General features: G+C 49.5%; 1 protein-coding gene across 2 annotated transcripts; it reads left to right on the forward strand.

Annotated features, from left to right (window-relative positions):
- The first annotated feature begins 19131 nt into the window (after positions 1 to 19131).
- Positions 19132 to 25035, forward strand: LOC146170940 (uncharacterized). 2 transcript variants are annotated; one of them, XR_014703055.1, is made up of 3 exons: positions 19132 to 19265; positions 20227 to 21085; positions 24255 to 25035. XR_014703055.1 is itself a non-coding variant. In XM_084586669.1 (2 exons), exons 1-2 carry the CDS (start codon positions 19174 to 19176, stop codon positions 20456 to 20458), a joined length of 324 nt encoding a protein of 107 aa, XP_084442795.1. In that variant the 5' UTR covers positions 19132 to 19173; the 3' UTR covers positions 20459 to 25035. The 2 variants fall into 2 exon arrangements, 1 of the variants encoding a protein (XP_084442795.1); XM_084586669.1 differs by having other exon boundaries at positions 20227 to 25035.
- The last annotated feature ends 2131 nt before the right edge of the window (positions 25036 to 27166 follow it).

Raw genomic sequence — 27166 nt, forward strand, 5'->3', positions numbered from 1 at the left:
AAACGGCCAATGTTTACACATTTGCACTTATGCATATTTGTAGTTATGTCATTGCATATCATCCAATGTTTCGAAAACTTTATGAACTCTTCCTCAGCAGCAGCACAGTTGTGCCATAATTCTTATTTATTTGTGCTCAACACTAACTACACAAATATTTCACTTGATATTTGGCCAGTAGAGGCAGTCTCAATTGTTAACAATTCTTTTCAGTACATGTCGCAGCTGAGTAGCTTGAGCCGTGTTGCATGTTAACACTCAATCGCCAGATTTCTTTTGCTATTTTCAGTGGCTGAAATGACAAAAGCAGAGGACACGCATGAAACCTAGGAAGACCAAATGGCATAGGTCAAGAAAATGATGTTTATGCTGCACTTGACATGAAGGCACTCTTGACATGACGGCAGCACTGAGCACAGATATGGAGAAACTGATATTACGTACTGGGGAGCATGCAAATTGTAGTTTCGGCAAACGAACTGATTATGAATAGCATAGTCTTGATGCTGAATCAAATATGAATAGTTCTATATGAATAGTTCTATATGAATAGTTCTATAGTTCTATAATATGAATATGAATAGAAATATGAATACAGCTAGGGTGCAAATTAATTTGACAGCCGACGATCAAGAGCCTCCGTGAAGAGGAAAAGTTTCCCCAAGCCAGCGCTGCAGCCGCCATACGCAGTTTCGACGTTCCAAGCAGCGCGCACCGGGCGCGCCAATCAGAGCGCTGTAGAAATCCGCCTCCCAAATATGACCATGTAGCAGCCTATGCGCCTCCCGTGCCGAAGGCATCCGCCAACTGGCGGAAGGCGGATCATAGAGAAACATACGTAAGTATGTTTCTCTATCGGCGGATGGTCGCAGCGCCTCTAAAAACGACCGTACGGCGGCCTTAACTGCAAGCCAAGCCCCACATGGTGAACTGTCATTGTGGTGACGTCATAACACTGTCATACATTGTTAGCCTCGTGTATGTGTGCTTGCTTAGATTTCGACAAGGCTTAAAGGCCAATCGTGAAAAGCGAGGAGAAGCTGTGGGTTCCATCTGGAGTGGTCGAGCTTTCGATGTAAAATGTTAGCGAACACTTAAGCTCCGCCTAGAGTTGCAACTGAACATTAAAAATACAAAGATCATGGCGTCTTGCCCTATCAAGTCCTGGAGCATCAAGGAACAAGAAGTGGAAGCTGTGACAAATTTTCTCTTCTTGGGCTCCAAGATTGCCTCGGAAGGAGACTGCAGCCATGAAATTAGGAGACGCCTACTTCTGGGAAAGAGAGCAATGGCTAGCCTTGACCGCCTAGTACAGAGCAGAGACATTAGTCTGCCAACCAAGATCCGTATAACTCGTGCTATGGTCTTTCCAATTGCGATTTATGGATGCGAGAGCTGGACTGTGAAAAAGGCTGACCGCCGAAGAATTGACGCGTTTGAATTGTGGTGCTGGCGGAGACTGCTGAGATTTCCTTGGACTGCCAGAAGATCAAATACGTCGATATTGTCGACCATAGACCCTGACTGCTCATTGGAGGGTCAAATTCTAAAGTTAAAGCTCAGCTACTTTGGTCATCTGATCAGAATAGAGGAGTCGCTGGAGAAAGATTTGATGTTGGGAAAGGTTGAGGGTCGCTGGAGAAGGGGTAGGCAGCGAACGCGATGGTTAGATGGCATCCTGGAGGCACTGCAGATGAAGTTAGGTGATGTTATGAAGATAGTGAGAGACCGGAAAGCGTGGCGTGACATGGTCCATAGAGTCACGAACAGTCGGACACGACTGAACGATTGAACTGAACTGAGAGTTGCAAAAAGCGACATTGTCACTGCCGCCATTTGCGGCTCTTGTTCATTAGTGTATGTGTACACGTACTCTTGCCTCTTCCTTAATTATTCTGCTACTCTCATAAACCGAACAATACCCGCTGCTGGGGGAAATGCTCACCCATATTCCTCCAATTTACCCTGTCCTGTGCTAGCTACATGCATCCATGTGGCCCCCGCAAATTTTATAACTTCTTACGCCCACACAATTTGCGCCGCCTGCGGCTACTTTCTTCCCTTGAAATTTAGTTTGTTCCCCTAACCACTGTCCGTTATCCTTTCTTCGGAAGGTATGTCTGGTCCATGCCTTTCTTCTTGGTTTCGATTATAATGTCAATGACTGTAGTTATTTCCCTTGGCCCCCTCTGCACGAATCTTATCTCTTAAAGTTGCACCAATCATATTTCTTTCAATGCCTCTGCGTTGTCATTAGCCCAAGCAGAACCGCTTTTTTTACTCATATTTTAACCCCAGTAAAATTCAAATGTTGTACGCCGTCCTCTTGAGTGATAGCGCTAAGCTGCTATCGTGTTCTCCGTGCGCTCTCCCAATTCCCTTCACCCTAATTTTATTCTGGTTACTTCCGTTTCACGGTTAAAAAAAGTGGTCATTAGCTGTTCTAAGCATAGATATTGCCAACGCAAACGAAAGTGATAAAGAAGGGACTGATAACACGGGAAGCACTTCACCTAAAAAAATCGGAAGACTAAGACAGCGGAACGAATTCCACACTAGCTGTTAAGCCCAATTTATGCGACGAATGAACCAACCGCGGGTGGAGCACCACTTTCATCGGACGTCAGTGGCTAGCCTCATCCGCGGGCGGCGTGCTAGGCGCCGAGGCCGGGGCCTCACCCCACAGCTCAACCAGTGCGAGGAAATTGTCAGGCGACGGCTTTCCGAGCCAGTGACGTAGCGTCGTTGACTAGGCTGCCTCGACGACACCACGCCAGCTGCTTACTGATCGTGGTCGCTGCTTTCTCGCTCGAGTAGTCGAATAAATTCTTCGATACTGCTCTATTAAGCACTACTTCACCGCTTACAAGCCACGAACGAACGGCATCACCGAACGCCTCAATCGCACACTCACGGACATGCTGTCAATGTATGTATCGGCTGATCACCGTGACTGGGATATTACCTTACCGTTTGTGACCTTTGTGTATAATTCATCCCATCCCGATACAATGGGCTACTCGTCCTTCTATCGTCTGCTCGGCCATGACCCTTTTCTTCCATTTGATAGCGTACTGCCTCCCACCAGTTTGCAGCGGTGGCGTAGCGGTAGAACATCCGCCTCGCATGCAAGAGGACCGGGGTTCAAATCCCGTTGCCGCGCAATTCTCCACCGGATGAAAAAAAAAAAAAGGCCGCGTGTCGATGGAATTGCATATACAGGTTTGGGGTGCGACCTGATGCCGGTGAACACCTCCGGCAACGCACTCCCTCACCAGAACAGGTAATTCGCCACAACCTCCTATGATAAGCTCCATAAACCCCGGCCCTCAGTCACCAGCGGCTGCGGAACAACTGACCACGGCGGCGGTCAGACCTGTGACGCAGCAGGGGGTGTTAAGAAAGCCTGGCTCCGCTGGACAGGCCGCCATTGGAAACTGACCCTGGCAACGTTTAATGCTGGAACCCTAGCTAGTGAAGCTAGTTTAGCAGTGCTGTTAGAGGAACTAGAGGGCATGAAATGGGATGCCATAGTGCTTAGTGAGGTTAGGAGGCCGAATGAGGCATATACTGTACTGAAGGATGGGCATGTACTGTGTTATCGAGGTTTACCAGAGAGGCGACAACTAGGTGTAGGTTTCCTTGTCAATAAGTATATAGCGGGTAATATAGATGAATTCTATAGTATTAATGAGAGGATTGCAGGCTTCGTAATTAGGCTTAATAAGCGGTATAAACTGAAGGTTGTACAGGCCTATGCACCTACATGTAGTTATGATGACCAGGCAGTTGAAAGCTTCTATGGAGATGTAGAATCGGCAATGCGAAAAGTAAAGACGCAGTTAACTGTACTAATGGGCGACCTCAATGCCAAGGTTGGGAAAAAACAGGCAGGGGACAAGGCAGTAGGTGACTATGGCATTGGTTCTAGCAATAGCAGGGGGGAGTTACTAGTTGAGTATCCAGAGCGCAATAACTTACGAATCATGAATACCTTCTTCAGCAAACGGAAGAACCGGAAATGGACATGGAAAAGTCCTAACGGAGAGACTAAAAATGAAAGCGACTTCATAATGTGTTCAACCCCCGCCATTATGCAAGATGTAGAGGTAATCGGGAAAGTGCGATGTAGTGACCACAGGATGGTGAGGTCCCGAATTAGCCTAAATCTGAAAAAGGAACGCAATCGATTAGTAAGAAAGAAACCCATCAACGAATTAGCGGTGAGGAGGAGGGCAGAAGAGTTCAGGATCTCGCTACAGAATAGGTATTCAGCTCTAACTGAGGATGGCGACATTACCCTAGCGGCAAGGAACAATAACTTCAGAGATATCATTGCTGAGTGCACGGTAGAAGTAGGCGGTAGGATAGTTAGAGAGGATACCGGTAAGCTGTCTAAGGAGACGAAAGATTTGATTAAGAAGCGCCAGAGTATGAAAGCTTCCAATCCAACAGACCAGATCGAATTGGCCGAGATATCAAAGCTAATCAATAAGCGCAATGTGGCCGATATAAGGAAGTATAACATGGAGAAAATTGAGCATGCTTTAAAGAACGGGGGAAGCCTCAAAGCAGTAAAGAAGAAATTGGGCATAGGCAAAAGCCAGATGTATGCGATAAGGGACAAGGCGGGCAACGTCATCACTAATATGGACAAGATAGTCAAAGTAGCCGAGGAGTTCTATACAGATCTCTACAGTAGCCAAAGTAGTCAGGACCGTAATGAGATTGGCGGTAGGGAAAAAGAGTCGGACGTTGCACCAGTCACGAAGGACGAGGTCAAGAAAGCGCTAGAAACTATGAAAAGGGGGAAATCAGATGGAGAGGATCAGATAACTACAGATTTGCTGAAGGACGGGGGGGATATCGTGCTAAAAAAACTGGCCACCCTGTATACGCAGTGCCTGGTGTCATCGACGGTGCCGGAACCATGGAAGAATGCAAACATTGTCCTCATTCACAAGAAAGGGGACTCTAAGGACCTTAAAAATTACAGACCAATCAGCTTACTGTCTGTTACGTATAAGGTATTTACTAAGGTAATCGCTAATAGAATCAGGACAACCTTAGACTGCAATCAAGCAAGGGTCAAGCACGGTTTCGGAAACGGTACTCTACTATCGATCATATCCATACCATCAATCAGATGATAGAAAAATGCTCGGAATATAACCAGACCCTATACATAGCATTCATTGATTACGAAAAAGCATTTTAATCAGTTGAAACATCGGCGGTGATGCAGGCATTGCGAAATCAGGGGGTAGACGAGCCGTACGTGAAAGTTCTGGAAGTGGCTGCACAGCAACCATAGTTCTCCATAAAGAAAGCAACAAAATTCCCATAAAGAAAGGTGTTAGGCAAGGAGACACAATCTCCCCAGTACTATTCACAGCTTGTTTAGAGGAAGTATTCAGAGACTTGGAATGGGAGCAGTTAGGGATAAGGGTAGATGGAGAATACCTCAGTAATCTGCGATTTGCTGATGACATTGCCTTGCTAAGCAACTCGGGGATGAACTGCAAATAATGATTGATGATCTAGACAGAAAAAGTAGAAAGGTAGGCTTGAAAATCAATATGCAGAAGACTAAGGTAATGTTCAACAGCCTCGGGAAGGAACAGCAGTTTACATTAGGTAGCGAATTACTGGAAGTTGTAGGCGAATATGTCTACTTAGGGCAGGTAGTAACCGCAGATCCGGACCATGAAAAGGAAATAACAAGAAGAATAAGATTGGGATGGAGCGCATTTGGCAAGCACTCGCAGATTATGACTAGCAGCTTACCGGTATCGCTCAAGAGGAAAGTATACAACAGTTGCATCTTGCCTGTACTCACCTATGGGGCTGAAACGTGGAGGCTAACCAAGAGAGTTCTACTTAAGTTGAGGACAACCCAAAGGGCTATGGAACGAAAAATGGTAGGGGTAACATTAAGAGATAGAAAGCGTGCAGAGTGGGTCAGAGAAATAACTCGAGTTACCGACATTCTAGTGGAAATTAAGAAGAAGAAATGGACAAGGGCAGGACATGTAGTGCGAAGAGAGGATAACCGATGGTCGCTGAGGGTAACAAACTGGATTCCAAGGGAAGGAAAGCGTAGCAGGGGGCGGCAGGAAGTTAGGTGGGCGGATGAGATTAAGAAGTTCGCAGGGGTCAAGTGGATGCAGCTAGCACAGAACCGGGTTAAGTGGAGAAATATGGGAGAGGACTTCGCCCTGCAGTGGGTATAATCAGGCTGATGATGATGATGATGCCTCCCACCGCTAATGCAAGTTCCTATGTTCGTGCGCCATATCCCGAGCTGACGCCGCCCGTGTTATTGCTCGCCGCCGACTGGCTTCCTCCCAAAACTCTCAAAACGCCGCCGTGATTCTCGTCATAGGGATGTCCACTACTCTCCGGACTGTGTTGTCTTGCTCTGGATACCCGCTCGTAGAATTGGGCTCTGTGAGAAGCTCTTGCTGCGCTACACAGGCCCCTACAGTGTTTTACGACCAGTCACTTCCGTGACATACGAGGTCGTCCCTGTGAATCCACACCGACAGTTCAACATGCCCCGTACAGAAATCGTTCATGTTAATAGCATGAAGCCGTACTACTCCAGCTGTAGTTTCTCAACGTAGTACGCACCGGGACTGTGCTTTTTGTGCCGGGGTATTGTTACTTATACGCTACTAAAGAGGAGGACGATGAACAACACAGTGATAGACGACGAAGCTGAAGAAACGGTTGGTCCTTGCCTGAACACCTAAGTCTCTCATCACCTGTTGTGGTTTCCCCTGTTGTGGTACTAGCCTTCTGCCAAGTATCAAAATATTGAGAGAGAAAGAGAGAGGCGAGAATGATGCTGCTCTCCCAAGCTTTGTGATCAATGAAACTTTTTCATTATGTCTGACCAACTAGCTCGACGTTCTCGTGTATTATTGTGTAGTTCCGGTAGAAAAATATATCGCTCGCATAATTTTACAGGGGAAACTCGCGTACCTGTTGTTGGCTTGCAAAAGCTACGCTATCCGCGGACGAAGCGCAGCAAGTGAGAGTCGGGTCTCGTCCGCTGGTGAGCTCCAGCGACTCCATCCGTCCTGTGAATTGGCCATAATGGGCAACATAAAAACTAGTAGGATGCTTAAGCGCCGCCGTGTAGGGTATAACGCAACAATTGTCACAAACACAGGTCAAGGGTTCACACTTTCTTTATTTTGTAATTTACTTACTCTTTGAATTTGTAGTTTTCAATGATTATACTGGATACTTGGAATCAGCAAAATTTTCTTTCCATTCAGAGTAGGTTGACAGCTTTGAAAGCAAGTTTGATTTTTTAAATATGTTAAATAACTGATTAATAACACACAAGTCTCTTAATAAGCATCAATTATTTTCTTTTCATTGTGACGTTTTTCATACCCTTGGCCCCCTTTCCAAATTGTGATTCTGTTCAAAAATTTCCATAAAATATTTGATCAATTACAAACTTTCTGAGTTACCACTATCAAGCATTGTCTTTTCCTTCTGCCCGATCGAATACCGGCAGCAGCGGCTGCTTTTAGATGGAGGAGAACATCCATGCAGTGGACGCCCTTTTCCAGTGAAAATAAAAGGTTTCCATTCAGCCAACCAAACCTGCGGGAACCGCCGATATGTACTAACCATTACGAATGAAGTTTTCCAGGTGTGATGAAGCTTAAGCAGGCGGCGGCGGCATAATGAAGCCCCGCCCGCTCCGTGAAGGAAGCAGCCGCCAGGCACGCAGCTGAAGGTCAACTGCGGCGTACGCGAACGCGCGCAGCTAGCCCAGTGAAACTTTCGCTTCAAAACATTATTAAAACAAGTGGGCTTGTCTTCGTCTGGGCACCCAGACGAAGACAAGTCCACTTGTCGAAGTGTTGGCTCGACCTGCAAAATGGGGCTTCTCCCTCTACCCTTGTTCTGGGCATTTTAATCGCGTAAGAAGAGTAACACATGTTTTGTATTGCCAATTGAGATCAAACTTGTGCTCTCGGTCGTCTTTCCATCCAATCGAGGAGAGCTGAATCATGTCTCGGTGCGTTTTCGGAGGGTTTCAACCCATGGGAAATGTTTGCCCAAGATTCGGCTAAGTTTCTGCCCCTAGTGCTGCCTCTGAAGTTCTGGTGTATATTGAATAAAGAACCAACATTACAGGGGACACTTAAGCTTCGTTCTTAAGGGCATCAAGACAAAGCCAGCCCCGCATTAATCAAGCCGCATGCTTTTGTGAAGCAGGGCAACGTGCATGCAAGGGTCCTGGCAGTATGATCATAAGCCAAAGTAGGCAGCTTGTATTAAACGTAATGGCAGGCAATCCTACGTCAAGTTAGTGCTTGGCCATGTGAGCTGCAAACAACGTGCTCTTAATTTTTAACTCACAGCGCCAACGCCGGCGCACAGCTGCCGACTGCGGATGTTCGGTTAACGGGGCCTATGATGCTGTGGCGTCAAAATACGTATGGAGTTCGTCAGATACTTAGGAGTATGTGACAGTCATCCAGCGCTGACGATTCCGATACCTGGAGAATTTCGCCAACTGCGGTTACAGCCGTGCATGCTTTGTCGTGCAGACGCTTTATTGGCCATCCGTGGAAGAGCGATTCCACTGCGGATCTCCCACTCAGTAAGGACAGTAGAACGATTACAGTGACTCGAAGGGCGCTATCTTCCGTTGTAGCATTTCAATACTGTACTTGGAGCGTACGCACTCGACGTTTATGGAATTAATGCTCCTCCGGGTGGCTTTTCGCATCATTTCGATTTGAAGAATGAATTCCACTTTTAAACATAAATCTCTAAAATCGCCCAGCCTCAGTCCACAGACATGAAGAGCTGGACAGAGATCCGAATAATACCGTGCTACACCAAGCAAAGCAACCGCGTTACATGTGCTGTATTGGGACCCTTAACTACGGTGCATCGCTTTTACTGAAGAAAGGACTGGTTTATGCCTAAAATTCATGGGATACTGCCGCGACGCCAAACATTCAATGCTTTCTTCTTCCACAGTTCTGACACGCAAATTGTACCTAAAGGGTTGATTCGAACAATATTGCAGGGTTCGATCAAAGTTTGCCCTCCCCACTAGATTACTGCAAATCCAAAATGAACAAAGGAGCTCGCGCATCCGAGCATACAAAAACTGCGCACTTTCTGATGTTTGTAGAGAGGCCCTGTGGTCGGACGGTATGCTTAAGCTAGTTGGTTGGTTTGTTTTGTGTGGTTTAACGTCCCAAATTCACTCAGGCTATGAGAGACGCTGTAGGGGAGGACTCCAAAAATTTCGACCACCTGGGGTTCTTTAACGTTCCCTGACAGGGCCCATATGAGTACGTCTAGAAAGGTTTTGCAGTCTTATAGGATTCATCATATTGTACTTACATAACACTCTCGCTAGTACCGATGCCTGAGTGAAAGGCTCCCTGCTAATGATGATGATTATATTATAATATTAATTTGTTACGCCGGACGGCCTGTTCGAATTAAACGTGATGCCCTTCGGCCTATGTAATGCCCCGGCCACATTTGAAAGATTTATGGACGCAATACTTCGTGGCCTCAAGTAGGATATCTGCATGTGCTATTTGACGATGTTGTTATTTTTGGCCGGACATTTTACTGACATAACACGCGACTCGCCGTTGTTTTAGATTGCCTACAGAAGGCTGGCCTTGTCCTGAATTCCAAAAAGTGCCGTTTTGGTGAACGTCAAGCACTATACTCGGGCATATCGTCGACCGCGATGGAGTTCGGCCAGATCCACAGAAGACTGCAGCAGTTGCAGCATTCCAACGACCACAGACTCAAAAGGAGCTCCGCAGTTTTCTGGGGCTGTGTTCCTACTTCCGATGATTCATCCCAAGGTTTGCCGACGTCGCCTACCCTCTGACATCCCTTCTACAAAAGGACGTCCCTTTCGACTGGACCTCAGATTGTGATGCGTCTTTCCGCCAACTAAGTTTCTGCTTACGTTACATCCCATACTACGGCACTTCAACCCCTCCGCTCCGACTGAAGTCCACACCGATGCAAGTGGGATTGGTGTTGGCGCTGTGCTTGTGCAACGTTCGGCAACAGGCGAGCATGTAATTGCGTATGCAAGCCGTTCCCTCAGCAAGCCTGAGCGTAACTACACTGTTACGGAGCAGGAGTGCCTCGCTGTAGTTTTCGCTGTTCAGCGGTTTCGGTGCTATTTATATGGACGCCATTTCACGGTTTTGACGGACCATCATGCCCTGTGTTGGCTCGTCAACCTTCGTGATCCATCTGGTCGTCTGGCACACTGGGCCCTTCGTCTGCAGGAGTACGACTTCACTGTTTCGTACAAGAGTGGCCGCAAACACGCCGATGCAGACTGTCTTTCACGTCTTCCTCTTCCTACGACCGAATGTGACTCTGGTTATTTCGATCATTACATCGCCTCCGTCGTGCCCGAGTTTCCCGACGCCTCGGCTCTGCGCACTGCGCAAGAGACCGACATAAGCCTCGAGCCACTGCTTGCGGAGGCGCGGGATTCCACTGCTTCCAGCCCATTTTGCCTCTGTGACGGCCTTTTGTACAAAAAGGCTTACTCAAGCACCGGCACGAATTCTCTGCTTGTGGTTCCAGAGAGCTACCGCTCGTGCATTTTACGTGCGATGCACGACGACCCCACTTCCGGTCACCTTGGCTCTGCACGAACGCTCCCGCGACCGGTTTTATTGGCCAAAGATGCGCCAGACGATTGAGCGATATGTGGCGAGCTGCACTGAGTGCCAACGACACAAACGTCCTACGTACACGCCACAGGGCCTGCTACATCCTGTGACTCCACCACGTGGCGCATTTGAGAAAATCGGAATCGACCTTATGGGTCCCTTCCCGAAGTCATCCGACGGAAATCGTTGGATCGTGGTTTGCGCCGACTACCTCACCCGCTACTGCGAAACGGCAGCTCTTCCTTCAGCCACCGCTCACCACGTGTGCCTGTTCTTGCTCCGTTCTGTGATCCTCCGCCATGGACCTCCGCGAGTGATCATCAGTGACCGAGGTCGCCAGTTTATGGCTGACGTTGTGGAAGAGCTTCTTCGTTTGTGTGCGTCGCATTTCCGGCATTCCACACCATATCACCCTCAAACCAACGGCTTGACGGAGCGCACAAACCGCACACTCACAAACATGCTATCTATGTACATCGCATCTGACCAAAAGAATGGGGATACTATACTGCCTTTTATAACGTTTGCATTCAACACTGCAACACATGAGACGACTGGCTACAGCTCGTTCTTCCTGCTATATGCCCGTCCTCCTCGGTATTGTTTAGACACCATTCTTTCTTTCTCCGTCCATGACGAACTGAGCATCGCGGAAACTCTTTGTCGAGCCGAAGAAGCTCGCCGTCTCGCCCGTTTGCAAATTCTCGCTTCGCAAGGGCGCTCAAAAGCTCGGCACGACAGCCGGCATAACCATGTGTCTTACGCTCCTGGAGATTTAGTGTGGCTTTGGCGACCTCTGCGAAAGCTTGGGTTAGCCCAGAAAATGTTGGCGCATTAAGCTGGCCCTTACGTTGTGCTTGAACGCGTCAGTGAAGTCAACTACCAAATAGCACGTATGACAGCAAGGGGTCGTCGTTTAGCCAGAACCGAAGTTGCCCACGTCGCCCGGATGAAGCCGTGTCACTCTCCTTGAAACGAATAACTACCTCACCCGGGGGGGCTTCGTCTGCCCAGGGGGAAAACGTAACAGTACAGAAGAAGGTGAAGTTTAGAATACAAGTGAAGGAGAAAGACGTTGAAAAGAAGAGGACTCTCGTGCCGGACGCGCTGCCGTTGACCAGCTGAGCTCCCTGCCCTATCGTCTTGTTGTTCAGCGCTCCGACGTCTTATCCCCGTCGTAACAATATTAATAATTGAAATAATAGCTTCACGGGAGAGAAAGGCACAGTGTCGGTCACACTTGTTTCTATGAACATCTGAACCGCGCCGTAAGGGAAAGCTGAAAGGTGGGAGTGAAATCGGAGCGAGAGAAAGAGAAGCCGTACTGGAGGGCTTCGGAGTAATTTCGACCACCTGGGGATCTGTAACGTGCGCGGACATCGCAAAGCAAACGGACGGCTCTTTGTTTCGCCTGCATCGAAACGCAGCCGCCACGGTTGGGATCGGACCCGGGTTCTCCGGCACAGTAATCGGGCGTCTTAGCACTGCACCACCCCGGGTTTTCTTTTTCTTTATTGCCTGACTTTTGCAAGACAACACAAACTCACACAAGACATTGATAAAATAAGCCTGCCAGGGGCCGGCGTCGTCGTTCTAAAATTCCTGGAGATCCATCAAAGGTTCTACCTTTGGCAACCACTCAGGATTATCATCATCAAACTTCGCAATCTCGATAAACCAATGGAGTGCCTCGCGGAAAAAAATTCGTGCAGGACGCGCATCAGGATCACAGTGATATCCTGCTATGCGTGAACGCCATATACTGTGGAGGCCCATTAGCATGATTGAATCATATGAAACCCCCTCATTTTGCGTGGGTAAGTACCGTATTCCGTAACTATTAATAGGTAAATCTTTTTTTATGGTTCTTTGAAGCACGTCCCAAAAATAAACCCCTTCTCAACAGTGAAGAAATACATGATCTATCGTTTCTGGCTGTTGACAAATTAATCAATGTGCACTCCACGGAAGAAATAACCCTTTTTTTTGCAAAAACACTTTTACTGGCAAAGTTCCGGTGTGCAACTTAAAAACGAGTTTTAGTTGCTGCCGGCACTTTCATTCTCTTTACCCCCTTCAGTACCTTCCTACCAGGGCCTCCCCTGCATATGGCCCTATAGATGGGCTCCGGAAGAACAACGTCGCACAAATCTTTGTACAACTTCTTTCTTTTTCACAGTTGATAAATATTATTTTGAAAATCTTGCAGAAAAAAATCGCACTCTTTGAACAACTTCTCTAAAGTAACCAAAAATACCTCCCGAGTAACATACGGTTGGTACAACAAAATCTGGCAGTACACGTCCAAGCCTAATTTGGCAGACAATGAACAAAAATGGATGATGAACGTCACGCATTAACAGATCTCTGCTGACAATCTGCCGCAAAAAAAAAGATGCCCTAAGCCCACGCCGCCATCCTTGACACTTCTGAATAAATTCGCGCGGCTGTATCATTCCCATTTTGAAGCCCACACAAAAACCGCGAATATCCTATGCAGCTTCTGCAGACTCAATCTTGCACAGTGTAAAACTTGCATCACATACCACAGCCTAGAAATGAAGAGGTTACACACTGGTTCTTGCAAAAATTGATGAACCAATTCCTTTCCACTTATCTGCCCTTTCCCGCATGTCATCTGTGCATGGTTCCAATATGTCTCGCTATCACGATAGCATTCTAGTGGCACGCCAAGGTAATTTGGCGGAGTCGTCACCCAGAACACGTTTGCCAAATTATCAGGAGCACTTTGCCATCTACCATGCCAGAGTCCCCGGGACTTGGACCAGTTTTTTCCTACTGCTTCTAACTACGCTAAAGGTTTTTACAGAATCAACAACTTCGGTTATACCCTCCTGGTTAACCGTAAAAACCGCAACATCATTGGCGTACGCCAGCAGCTTCACTTCCACGGCTTGCGAACGAAAATCAGTAATATTCTCATTGTCCAAGATATTTAAGCAAAGGGTTTCAATGTAAATGCAGAATAAAAGAGGGCTGAGGAGACAGCCCTGCCGCAAAAACGCTGCACGCTACTGGGGGCCCCCAGATTTTTATTTACGACTAATCTCGTAGTGAAATTTCAGTATGCCAGTGCCACGCCCTCACGAATAACAAAACTGCATCACTAACAAGTATAACTGAAGAACAAAAATTTAAATCCGCGCTGCAATCTTTTTTTGCCTAGTTTTAAAACTTACTGTATGGTTATTTGCATAACATCATTGTATACTGTTGCTTATTATATTTTTATATTGTTGTTTTTAACACCTATGCCGTTTTCCTAAATTTCCTAAATTGCACATGTACCTTGTTCTTTTTTATTTGCTTTGTTTTTCAGATTTGTACGTTTTTGTTAACCTTCTGTTTTATATATTAAAATAAATAAATAAAACCAACATTTATATGGTCCATTATACAAAGTAGATTTTCATGGGCAACACAGTCGAACGCCTTTTCAAGGTCAAGCTGCAGGACGGCCACACGGCCATTTATGACCTCCATCACAACATTCTAATACGCTTCTTGCTTTTTGTATATTTGTAACAATGGACCGTCCCTTTATCCTACGAGTTTAATGTGGCCCAAATTTCCTGGATAACCGACTGCAGCCTTCGTGCTAACACCTTCATATAATTTTGTAATTAACGTTCGTGAGTGCAACTGGCCGGTATGATGTTACTTGTAGTAGCCTATCTGCTTCATCAGTTTTGGGTATGAGGACTGTGTGAGATTTTCCATAAGAAGGGGGCAGTTCGTTTACGTCATAAGCTTCTTAAGACACTAAAGTCAGAACTGGCGCTATTTCGAGTATAAATTCTTTGTAAAATGCCGCAGTTAAGCCGTCTGGCCGGATGATTTTCCCGGGTTTAAATTGTTTATCGCCAGTTCGACCTCTGATTCAGTTATTGGCAGCTCTAATCTTTGTTTCTTTTCTTCATTTAGTCTTGGTAGTGCCCCGAGATACCTGTCCTTAAACGCTCTCATATCAAAGTCGTGCAATGCAAACAGTGTCTGGTAGTATTGGAAGAATGCTCGCTGAATATGCTCATTGTCATCCGATAAAACGCCACCCCATTCTCTATTTCCGATGTGATTTCTCTGTGCGTGCGCCTTTTCTATTCCTAGCGCTCGTCTCGACGGTGCCTCCCCTGCAGCTGTCTCTTCTGCTCTCGCACGCACAAGCGCACCGCGATAACGCTCTTGCTCTATCAGTTCGATTGTTTGTTTAACCTTCCTTATTTCTTCTGTCCATTTACCAGGCGCCTCACATTCATTTTCAAGCAGGCACCTTAAGTTGCGTTCAATATGTTTCTGTTCGTGGGCAAGGGCACTAGATCTCCTAATTGCTATTATTTTAAGCTGTTCCTTACAAAGCTCCCTTTGCTGCCATGTTCTCAATGCACAATTAGGGGATATTTTGCTTATTTCTTCCGTTACTGCATCTCTGAAAATTTCGTCTTTAATCAACTTGTCATTTAATTTCCACTGGTCCCAATTAAAAGCACTGCCCCGTTTTTGTGATCCTATCACATATATTACTAAACAGTGGTCACAAAAAGAGACGGGAACAACATGGTAACTACATCTTGGATCACATCTTGCGAAACATATATGCGGTAAAGATGAGCGTGACTCGCACGCTGAAAATACGCGTATTTTACACCGGACGCGCCGTCAAGACATTCCACCACATCCTCAAGGTTCCGCTCCCCCATAATTTTTTACAGTACCTCAGTACTTACGTCACTGAATCCGCGCACACTGGTCTTATTGCTTCTACTAAGGACGCAGTTAAAGTCGCCCATAAGAATGAGGTGTTTTTGCAAACTGAGATGCTGTTCAATGCTTTCAAAAAACGCTGCCCTTTCCTGTGTTTTATTTGGTGCATACGAACATACAATGCGCCACTCAGCGTTGCCGAGAGTGAAATCAACAAAAACACACCTACCCGACAAACGTGAGAAGTAGGCCTTCACCGCAAGATCTGGCAGCCTTTTAACAAAAAGGACACATCCTGCAGAAGTGCCTATTGCGTGACTCACTACAGCATAAAATCTAGACGGAAACGCCGCACCATGTTCCCGGTCTCTTCTTCACCCTCAATTTTTGTTTCCTGTACAGCCACGAGATCGATCCCCTCCTCCGTTAAAAGTCGGTGCACTTGGCGCTGCTTTTTCTTCCCTGCCAGACCTCTGACATTAAGTGTGGCCACCTTCAACGGGGGTGCAGGAGCCATTTTCGCCAAGTGTAAGAGGCCGAGAGCATGGTGCTTACCTTTCGCGTCTAGCGTTCTGCTAGACGTCATCCATAACCCCGGAGTCATCCGGTGGGAGGGCCTCAGCCTGCTGGCGTAGGACCATGTCGACGGCCCGCCTTTCCGACCGGCGCGGCTTGAACATTGAGTGCCGGGCCTAGGGCGTTTTTGCTGGTGGCTCTCCAACGCTGCAGGCTGATGTATCGGCAGACCTCGGTGTCGGTCTGGGCGTGTGGTCGCTTAGCCCGAGCCATCACGCTGGTGTTGTGGCCGCAGGTATTAGTCTGCTGCACTTCCGATCTCAACGAAATGTCAACATTGACGTCCATAGAGCTAGTTTCTTCGCTCGTCTTTCCACCGTCTGTCTGGAGAGGTAGTGCCGCTTCAGGTGCCCTCTCCCCGCTGGCAGACGTGCTGGTGTCCTTGCTCACTACAGAAGCTGTCTCCTCTGTCGTCTTCTCGAACCCCTCAATACCTTTCGCCGCTTCTTGCGCCCCACTTCGTCGGGGTAAAGGCTCCCTGATTCGGTAAATTCTTGGCTCAGTTACATCCCACCCTCACGAACCTCGACACAGCGAAACCGTTGCGGCGTGTTGTGCCGGTGGGGTTATCCCACAGTAGGCCACCGTCAACAGGGTTGTGCGAAGGATTTGGTTGTGTAGCGCTAGTCACCCGTTTAATGAACGAGGGCTATCAGCTCCCTGGGCGGTAGCGATAAATTTGAGTCGGCCCGGGTGAGATGAAGAAAAAGCTTTAGACACCATTTACAGGCAATTACACAACGAGATCGGCTCTGCGGCCGAAAGCTAACATAGCCATACGCGATTGTTCTAGCGCAGCGACGGCCGGGGAGATTCCGCCACGTCCGCTCCCTCAGGGAGTGAACTGCTCCCGGTGGACGCTAGTGACGAACTCACACTCGGAGTCTCGAACGTAAGCACTTGGGTCTCCGTAAACCAAGAAACGGTTGACGCTCAAATGGTCTAATCCGACGGCAGCGCTTTCGCAGGGCCAATGAGAGAGCTTTGCTACGCTCTTGCTTCAAATATGCCGCGGGGAGAGAAGGGGCCCACCGCCAGGACCACGGAGCCGAGCTGTCTGGGTGCTCAGCTCATGTTTAAACACGTCGCTTCTCTCCCCTTGGCGCAGCTCACCTCCAGTGCACCGGTGCTTTGCAGAGCAGTATCTGAATTTTGTGAAGGAGGCGTTCGCCGGAGAAGTTTGGCATCCGGCTGAATTTCTGGGTGGCTTTAGCCGGGCACAACAGCACGCCCGCCATCAGACAATGCGCCGGGAAGACGAACTGCTCACGCGTGGCTCGGATGCCGGGCGCACTCGTTCGCCAGGTTCCTCCAAGCTCGCGTCAAGTGTCCGGGCGCCAGGTAGCCTCGCGTGCCTCGGGTTCCACTCGACAGGTCAGGATCTCTGGCGGCAGCCGTGTTGCCGGGGCACGTCGACCAACTTCAGCAGGTCGCTACGATGCCCTTGCCTCTCGCTACGGGTAGTGGTAGACTGTTCTGCGGCTTGCAAAACCGACCAAGAACGGGCAACACCCAACACAAACAAGTACCCTCGTTCACCCGTCAAACACCAAAGGCAAAATTTCAACTTCAATTAGCTAAGCTGTTGTCCCCTTTTTTCTCGCACTACAAGAGACAGGTGTATAGAATGCAGTACACAAGGTTCAAATAAGAATTTTGCACACTAATGATACATTAAATAGCAGGGAAAAGTAATAGTCAATAAGGAAAAAGTCCCCCTTGAAATCACTTGGACCGTAAACCACAACTGAGGAAGCAAGAAGGTGTTTTAATTTTTCCGGGTTTGCCTACAGCTTACCGTTAGCGATGAAACGCTCGTCGAAGGTAGCTATGCCTCGAATGCACGACTCAAAGCATCCGCGTTCACACTGTGCTGCTCTCCTCCGCAAGCGGCAGAACGCCTGGCAGTATTCGGGTGGTTTGGCTCTCCTCCCTCCGCTACAGCCTCGGCTGTCCATTTCTCTACGAGACATTTTTTTCCACATTGTACGTGAAGGAACAGACGAGCACAAGTTACTCGCTTTTTGAACGATCTGTCTCGTTCCTTACGTTTTGCGCATCAATAGCGCATTTTCTCAGCACGGGAGCATTTGTGCCACTTGGATCGCCGCTTCTTTTCCCTTTTCGATCATTTGCGTTTTCTCACCTTTCGATGAGAGCCTTCTTTCATGCACCTGTCTTCCCGCTCTTTTCGGCGGCAGCACTTAAATTCTTTTTCTTTCTTTTGGTGCCAGCTTTTTCAAGCTGCCGGTAACCGGAGTGAGTATGGCGCCGGCATCGTCGGAGTGCGGCTCCGCGCCTGCATCGCGGCCAGCACCGCATGACTCACTGCAAGTCACGTCCGAACAAGGCTCGCTACTCAGGTTACCCTGCTCGTCCAGTGTGCCACAGCTCGGTTCGCTTACCGACGCAAGATCAAGTTGTTTCGACAGATTGCGCGCTTTGGATTACGTGAGGGCCATGTACGCCATGTCGGCAAAGAATGATTTGCCCTGATCCTTTCGCAGCTGTTCCGAGCTGTTTGAGAAGAAGTAGGGAAATTGCTCCGGGAGGGCAGCAGACACAGCAACTTCTGTGTTTACTTTACCAAATTCTCCTTCAATGGTGACCATCCCAATCGGTAGACAGATGTTCTGCTCCTCGGCCACTTCCTGTATCCAAGCGAATTCTCCTGTAAGCTCACTCAGGGATACGAAAGACTGGTGGACAACGTCCATAGTTGCTGCCGAGTCCCGAAGTGCTCTGCATTCTTTTCCGTTTACCTTAATCTCCTGCATATAAGGCTGCAACAGTCGTAGGTTTTTGTCTGTTTCCCGAATGGTCGCCAACACAACTCTCTGTTTGCAGTACGTTGCGAGGTGCCCTTCCCTTTTGCAGTTCTAGTATTTCAACGGTTTGCGTTTTTCAATAGAACGTGTCGCATCGTTGCCCTGTTTGGGAACACCATACACTGTGGGGCTCCGCAGCCCATTTAGGTGTTTTAAACCGCGCGCGTGTCTTTCTATTTGTATTGTTTGCACGGGCAGCGCGAGTGCGCATGAGCAAGCAGATAATCTTGGGGGGCGTGATGTTAGCGACGACAGACGAAGGTAGATAGGCGCGTCAGAAGCGAGGCGGGTGGCTTTTTCGCCCCGGCGGAGAGGCAGGCGCGGGGCAACCGGCGAGCGTCATGGGCCAGCAGGGTGTGCACGGACGACTGAAAGAAGATCGCCGACGCGAAGATGGAAGCAGTGCCTGCAGGAACAGCCTAGGCGTATCTCTGTGAGTTGCTATCCCGCGAGGAACAATCTTTCTTGTGTCGGCGTTAGCGCTTTGGCCCCATTGCTCGTTTTATTCGCTCCGCAGTGTGTTTTGTTTAGCCGCGGTAAGGCCCTGACATTCTTCCCGCTTTCCGCTGGTGTTCAATTGTCGCGCGCATGAACAGCCTGTTCTCAGCGCAGTAGCGCCTTATGTTTCTCTGTTTTACTTTTTTTGTTTATCCGAAGTAAACCGGAGTTTTTAAGAGACTGGATTTGTCACTCGTCGGGCGAGACCATGGCTCGCGGACCCGTTTTTTGAAGGCGAGGCCTTCATCTGGAGCCCAACGTGATTTTTGCTCGAGCTTTGGTTTGCCCCGCGAGTGTCGCAACTTTAGTGAGAACGTTACATGTTTTCATGCGTAGCTATGGCGGATAATCTCAACTTACCTGGTGCAAGCGCCTAGTTGAAAGCTGAATTTCCACCCCCCACCCAGCGGGTTCTATGCAAGACCAATTAGGAGACCCGAAAAGTGAACCGTCGGATTTTCAAAGCGGAATTATTGGCCTACTGTCCCAGCTACTTGCGTCAAAGGCACAATTTAGAGAAGTGATGGGAAGCGAGCCAGTTTCGTTAACCGTCACTCCCTTGTATCGCGATAACCATCTGCAGCCAAATTTGCCCGTGCCGAGGTTTGAAGGATACGCCGACAAGAAATCTGTTTGCGATTTTCTTCATGAACTCGATGACTATAGATGGCAATGGCAATTTCGGACAGTGCTCTTGTCACACGTGTGATTTCTGTACCTTTAGTAGGTTCCGCAGCAACCTGGAGGCGTAGACAGCGGCCATTCACAACAAAACGGGACTTTATACAGCGTTTTCGGGAAGAGTTTTTGCCGCCTGACCACTTCATCCGCATCAAGGATGAGCTTTGTGCCAGGGCGCAAGGCGAGCACGAGGGTTTGCTCGCGTTTTTGCGCAGTTTTCAAGAGCTGTACGAGCGGGAAGATCCTGGAGCTCCGGAACCAGAGAAGGTGGCTCATGCCATACATCGGTGCCATCCGAGGTACCAGCCATACCTCCGGCGCCGCCAGTTCATGGACTTCGAGGACATGGCAAGGGAGGCCTCCCGCATCGAGACATCTTTTCTGGCGGAGCTCAACTACAAGCCACCTCCCCCAGCGGAGACCTGCCTCGAGCCGTCCTGTGCATGAATCGGATCATTGGCAGCCCGCACCGTGATGTCCCCCAGCTGCCGAATTGGGGCTGGCGATTTCCACGAGGTCGCAATCCCTGGTGCGCCTCCTCCGGTGACTGGCCGACTGCAGGGGGTGGCAGGCCGGACTGGGTATCCTCCGCTGACTGGCCGACTGCAGGGGGTCGTGCTGGCCGGACCGGGCCTCCTCCGCTGACTGGCCGACTGCAGGGGGTCGCGCAGGCCGGACCGGGCCTCCTCCGCTGACTGGCCGACTGCAGGGGGTCGCGCAGGCCGGACCGAGCCTCCTCCGGTGACTGGCCGAGCGCAAGGGGTGGCAAGCTGGACCGGGCCTCCTCCGGTGACTGGCCGAGTGCAAGGTGTCGCAGGCCGGACTGGGCGTGTTCCCGCTGCTGACTGCTACAATGCGGGCGAAGGAGCGTGGCCAGCACAGTGCCTGGTTGCCTGGTGTTTTGGTCACCTCATCACCCGGCGGCCAGGGTATGGGGCTGCTGCAGACGTCAGTCTAGCGATGTAGAAACGAGGAAAGAAGTCTTCTCCTCTGGCCCAGACAGCCCCGGCACCAGAGGTGATTGGCGGCCCCTTGGAGTGTGAATCACGGCCCCAGGACATCAAGGACCAAACGGTAAGCGATTTGCCATCCACTTTCCGCCTCCAGGATGCCCGCCCTGATATTTCACCGTTGGTGGCTGTCAAAATAGCGGGGATGGAAGTGCCCGCTCTACTGGACACAGGTTCCACTGTTTATGTTTTTGGCGATGAGGTCAAGCGAGCATGCGATGCAAGGCATTTGCAGTTACGAGATGTGACCACAAAGCTTCGGATGGCATCGCCACAGATAGCCTCGGTAACCTCTGCGGCACATCTGACAGTTACCCTGAATGGTCTCGAAATAAGGCAGCGCTTTCTGCATCTTCGCGGACTCTCTTGTCCGATAATTTTGGGCCGTAACTTCATCTCGAAGGCAGGAATCATTGTTGACTTACATTCAGGCAGCTACCGATACGGCATTAATGCAGAACCACTCAAGTTCATTATGAAGATAACAGAGCGTCACTCAAATCTTCTGGTCGCGGATCCCCCCCTCAGTCGAAGTGGCAGAACGTGGTGTTCTCACTGTCCTGCAGTCTTTCACAGGGTCACAAACGGAAAGATCCAGAATCCAGGCGACACTCGAGCCCTTCGCTACCACGTTCACGGAGGCTCCTGGAAAAGCTAACGTGCTGACGCACAGGATTGACACCGGTAGCTCTCGCCCGATCCCTTTCAACCCCAGGCCGTTGAGCGTCCACAAACGAGGACTCCTGGATGCCGCTCTTGATGAAATGGTAGCTACCGGTGCAGTAAGGCCCTCAAAGAGCCCTTGGGCTTTTCCCGTTGTTCTTGCGCCTAAGAAAGACTGCACAGCACGCTAATGTGTCGACTATCGGCGGCTGAACGCGGTAACAGTCAGATTCATACCCTTTTCCGTCAGTCGACTCTGTTATGTATACGCTTGGATCAGCAAAATTCTTCACTACTCTAGACTGTAGCAGGGGTTTTCTGCAGATACCAATTGCCCAGAGTGACATCGAAAAAAATGTACTCACTTTCCATCAGGGATTATTCGAGTTTTGTTCGACTGCCTGTCGGCTTATGCACTTCGCCTGCTACCTTTCAGCGCGTGATGGATATAGTGCTAGGAGACGCGAAATTCAACTATGCAAGGGCATACATGGATGATGTCGTAGTGTTTTCAGAAAGCCTAGATGAACATCTGATCCATTTAACCACTGTTTTGCAACGGATGCAGGCCGCAGGCATCACCATTAACCCACGCAAAGTGCAGTTGGTTTCACGCAGAATCAACCTGCTTGGTTTCATTGTATAACAGAGCACAGTCCGGCCTGACGAGGAGAAACTGCAGGCCATATTGCAGCTGCCATTACCAACAAACGTCAAGAGCCTGCAGCGATTCTTGGGCATGGCCGGTTTCTACCGCCACTTTATTACAAACTGTGCGGACCTGGCAAGACTCCTTCATCAGCTTCTCTGAAAAGGCGCCCGTTAGTCCTGAACAGACACTGAGCAGGAATCGTTTCGGCCGCTGTCAACAGCTATCGCCGGTGCTGCTCGTCTGCGGCTCCCGGACCTAAACCGGCCCTTTACAGTGCAGACTGATGCGAGTGAGTATGGAATAGGTGCTGTTTTAATTCAGGATCACGAAGAGAAGCTTTGCCCCTTGGCATTTGCAAGTCGCACTCTCTCATCGCCGGAACGAAACTACACGGTAACAGAGAAAGAGTGCTTGGCAATTGTATTTGCGCTAAAAAAGTTAGACATGTATTTGGATGGGGCTGAGTTTACAATTCAGACCGATCATCAGGCGCTGTCTTGGCTGTCAAAGCTGCAAAACCCAGCCGGCCGTCTAGCCCGCTGGGCGCTCGCTCTTCAGAAATATAATTACAGGGTGGAGTACAAGAAAGGCACCTTCAACAAGGCAGCCGACGCCCTATACTGAGCTCCGTTACCTGCAGATGGCGAGGAAGCACCGCAAGTCCTGGTGATCGCAGAGTCCGATGATGCCTGGGGAACGCTGGTTTTTCGTCAACAGCTGCTCGAAGCTCAGCTAAGCGATCCTCAGTGCATCCAAATACGAAAGGGCCTGGACAGCGCCAACCCTGCAGGAAGCACAGCGCCTACGGGCAGCTATGAATGCTACATGGAAGCAGAGGATGCACTTCTCCTGAGATATATACCCGCTGCCGACACAGATGGTGGTGAGTCCCCATTTCGTGTTGTCGTACCAAAGAGCCTGCCCAAGCTCTTTTTAGAGTATTTTCACGACACACGCCTTGCAGGCCACAGCGATGGTAAGAAAACATATGAAAAGTTGGGTCTCATCGTGACTTGGCCCCGCATGAGAAAGGATATCGTGGCATACCTCCGTACTTGTACATGCCAGACACCGAAGGCAAGGGGAGGTAAACCACCGGGCTTCTTGCAACCTGTGGAGAGCCGTTACCCGTGGGAAATTGTTGCCTGCGACGTAATGGGCCCTTATCCTAGATCTGTGAAATGAAATCGCTACTTGCTAGTGGTCACTGATCATTTTTCTAAATCGGTTGAATTATACCCGCTGCGTAAACTGGACTCAAAAGCAGTCTGGGATAAACTCCTAGACTCATTCACTCGGTTCGGCTTCCCGGCGCAGCTAATTACTGATAATGCGACGTATTTCACGGGCAGGATATTTGCTGACACCTGCAAAGCTCTTGGCGTGCAGCACAAAAAGACTACGTCCTACCATCCTCAGGCCAACATCACAGAGCGGGTCAACAGAAACCTGAAAAGCATGCTCGTGGCTTTCACGAAACGTCACAAAGACTGGGATTTGAGAGTGCAGGAGATAGCTTTCGCCACAAGAGCCACAGTAAACCGGTCGACTGGTTTTACGCCGGCAGCTATTCTTCTTGGCCGTAAGCTTCGATTTCCCATTGAACATGCCCTTACCCATGACTGATTTACAGGCTCCCAGTTATTCCAGGTTCACCCAGCATCTCTCCAGTCGTCTCGCTGGAACTCTAAAGGAGGCAAGGGAGAACTCGGACCTCGCCCGCCTGGAGCACTGCGGCCAGTACAACAAGGGCAGGCGTCCTTTGCAGTTCGACGTTGGGGATAAAGTACTCCGCCGCTCGTACCCGCTAAGTGATGCCACAAAAGGATATGTCGCCTCTCTCGCTCCTCGATAGACTGGTCCTTTTGTAGTAATAAAGCGTCTTTCGCGGCTCGCTTACATGCTTCGTCATGTGCAGGGTGGCCGGGAGATCGGACCAGTCAACGTCGCCGGCCTGAGAAAGTACTACGAGCGGCCAGAAAGTACGTAACTGCACTCTGGTCTGCCTGATGTGAACCACCTGGACTGATGAATGCCAACAATCCAGCGGATTCCTTCAAGTGGGCAGCTCGTCAGAACCAGCATTGTTTTTGTACTCCTCCCAGTGCCCTTCTTTGTTTCGTTCTTTGACATCTCAGGAGGTGTCCCGTCTTGAGAGGGGGGAGAGTGGGGGCTCCGCAGCCCCTTTAGGTGTTTTAAACCGCGCGCGCGTCTTTCTATTTGTATGTTTGCATGGGCAGCGCGAGTGGACGATGAGCAAGCAGATAATCTTGGGGGTGGATGTTAGCGGCGACAGACGAAGGTAGATAGGCGCATCAGAAGCTAGGCGGGTGGCTTTTTTGCCCCGGCGGAGAGGCTGGCGCGGGGCAACCGGCGAGCGTCATGGGTCAGTAGGGTGTGCACGGACGACTGAAAGAAGATCGCCGACGCGAAGATGGAAGCAGTGCCTGCAGGAACAGCCTAGGCGTATCTCTGTGAGTTGCTATCCCGCGAGGAGCAATCTTTCATGTGTCGCCGTTAGCGCTTTGGCCCCATTGCTCGTTTTATTCGCTCCGCAGTGTGTTTTGTTTAGCCGCGGTAAGGCCCTGACATTCTTCCCGCTTTCCGTTGGTGTTCTATTGTCGCGCGCTTGAACAACCTGTTCTCAGCGCAGTAGCGCCTTATGATTCTCTGTTTTGCTTTTGCTGTTCATTCCAAATAAACTGGTGTTTTTAAGAGACTGGATTTGTGACTTGTCGGGCGAGACCATGGCTCGCGTACCCGTTTTTTCAAGACGAGGCCTTCAACCCTCTGAGATTCATTCTGCCAACCCCCCCCCCCCCCCAGTTTCTTTTTTAAGAGACTAGTCTATACAAAACTGGCGACGTGTGAATGGCTTCCGTTCATCGGGCCTCCTCGAAAAGCTATCTTTCCTGTCAGGTTTCTCTACGCGCACTGCCTTGTTGTGCAAGCTTCGGCGGGCCTTGTTTAGCTTAGCCTCCGTTAGCTTATCTACCAACCAGAGCCTGACATCATCATCGATGCAACAGTAGAATTGCTATAATGCGATGCATTCCACGACCTTATCGCGATCGTCGTAGACCTCTTCGCCCTTGAGCCACTCAACTAGGTCGGCTTTCAGACGGAACGTGAAGTCAAAATGCCACTCCTTACCCTTATGAGCGTACAGGAACCTCTGCCGGAAGGCTTCGGGCGACAATTTGTACTTCCGCAGTAGTGCTTCATTGACATCAGTGTAGCTTCCGAAAGCTTCTTTAGATAGACACGTGATTACGTCAGATGCCTCCCCGTGAAGCAAAGCCAACAAATTCTGTGGCCCAGAGGGATGGCTTGATGTCATTCCGTTCGCACTCATGCACAAATTTCACGACGAATTTAGCCATATCCTCGCCAATGGCAAAAGGCGGTAGTCGATCACGGATCTTGGGACTGTTAGAGGGGACTTTCGTAGAAGCTAAGCTAGGTGCTGAAGAGCTTTCACGAAACTCCAGTTCTTTCACTTAAGCTCCTGCTGTCTAAGTGCCTCACGCTCCTCTATTTTTTCCTTGCGACATTCTCTCTCCTCCTCTTTCTCGCGACGTTCCTTCTGCTCCTCCCGTTTATGGCGCTCACTGATATTAGCCCAGGCCTCTGCGGCTTCCTCAGCCATCACTTTCTCTGCCTGCATGACCTCAAGGATCGCTTTCTTTCTTTTCGTAGAGCCCAAATCGATGCCCAACTCCTCAAAAATTTGGAGAAGTACTTTGACCTTGTAACCCTCCATCATTTACACCGGCCTCTTGTTGTTTGACTTTTTAGAATACTGTACTACACGTTCACTATTGCGCTCCTAGCAAGAGACGCGCAAGCTTTTCTCACACTGATTGCCCTTTCTGCATCCCTTCGTTTTCAAAACACTTCCTGTAGGCTCGAAACACGCAAGGTTAACACAATGCTACGCCCAGCCTTTCTCTAAACTAGCCTGTGTGTCAGAAAAAGTGTGGCGTTTTATTAAAACTTCGGGTATTCAACACGCCGAGGTGCCTGACGCCGGTCAATCCCGCAGCTGCCATCCAATGTTGTGCCGGTGGGCTTATCCCACAGTAGCCCACCGTCAACAGGGTTGTGCCAAACAGTTGGTTGCGTAGCGCTCGTCACCCGTTTCGTGAACGAGGGCTGTCAGCTCCCTGGGCGGTAGCGATCAATTCGATTCGGCGCTGGTGAGATGAAGAAAGACCTTTATACATTTACAGGAATTTACACAACGAGATCGACTCAGCGGCCGAAAGCTAACATAGCCATACGCGACTGTGCTCGCGCAGCGAGGGCCGGGGCGATTCTGCCGCGTCCACTCTCTCAGGGGGCGAACTGCTCCCGGTGGATGCTAGTGATGAACGCACACTTGGAGTCTCGAACGGAAGCCCTTGAGTCTCCGTAAATCCAGAAACCGTCCACGCTCAAATGGTCCAATCCGACGGCAGCACTTTCGCAGGGCCAATGGGAGAGCTTGTTGCGCTCTTGCTTCAAATATGCCGCGGGGCGAAAAGGGGTCCACCGCCAGGGCCACGGCGCCGAGCTGTCTGGATGCTCAGCTCATGTTCAAACACGTCGCTTCTCTCCCTTTGGCATGGCTCGCCTCCAGTGCACCAGTGCTTTGCAGAGGAGTATACAGATTTTGTGAAGGACGCGTTCGGCGGCGAAGTTTGGCGTCCGGCTGAATTTCTGGGCTGCTTTGGACGGGCACAACAGCCGCCAGAAATTCACGCGTTTTTTTTGTGACAACGAATAGAATCCAGCTATGCCGTATTCCTAACCTGAAGTACGCAAGGCAGCCATTCACTCAATTGGAAA

The sequence above is a fragment of the Amblyomma maculatum genome, unplaced genomic scaffold (assembly GCF_055883805.1).
Source record: "Amblyomma maculatum isolate TAMU_Amacu unplaced genomic scaffold, ASM5588380v1 scaffold_27, whole genome shotgun sequence".
Lineage (NCBI taxonomy): Eukaryota > Metazoa > Arthropoda > Arachnida > Ixodida > Ixodidae > Amblyomma > Amblyomma maculatum.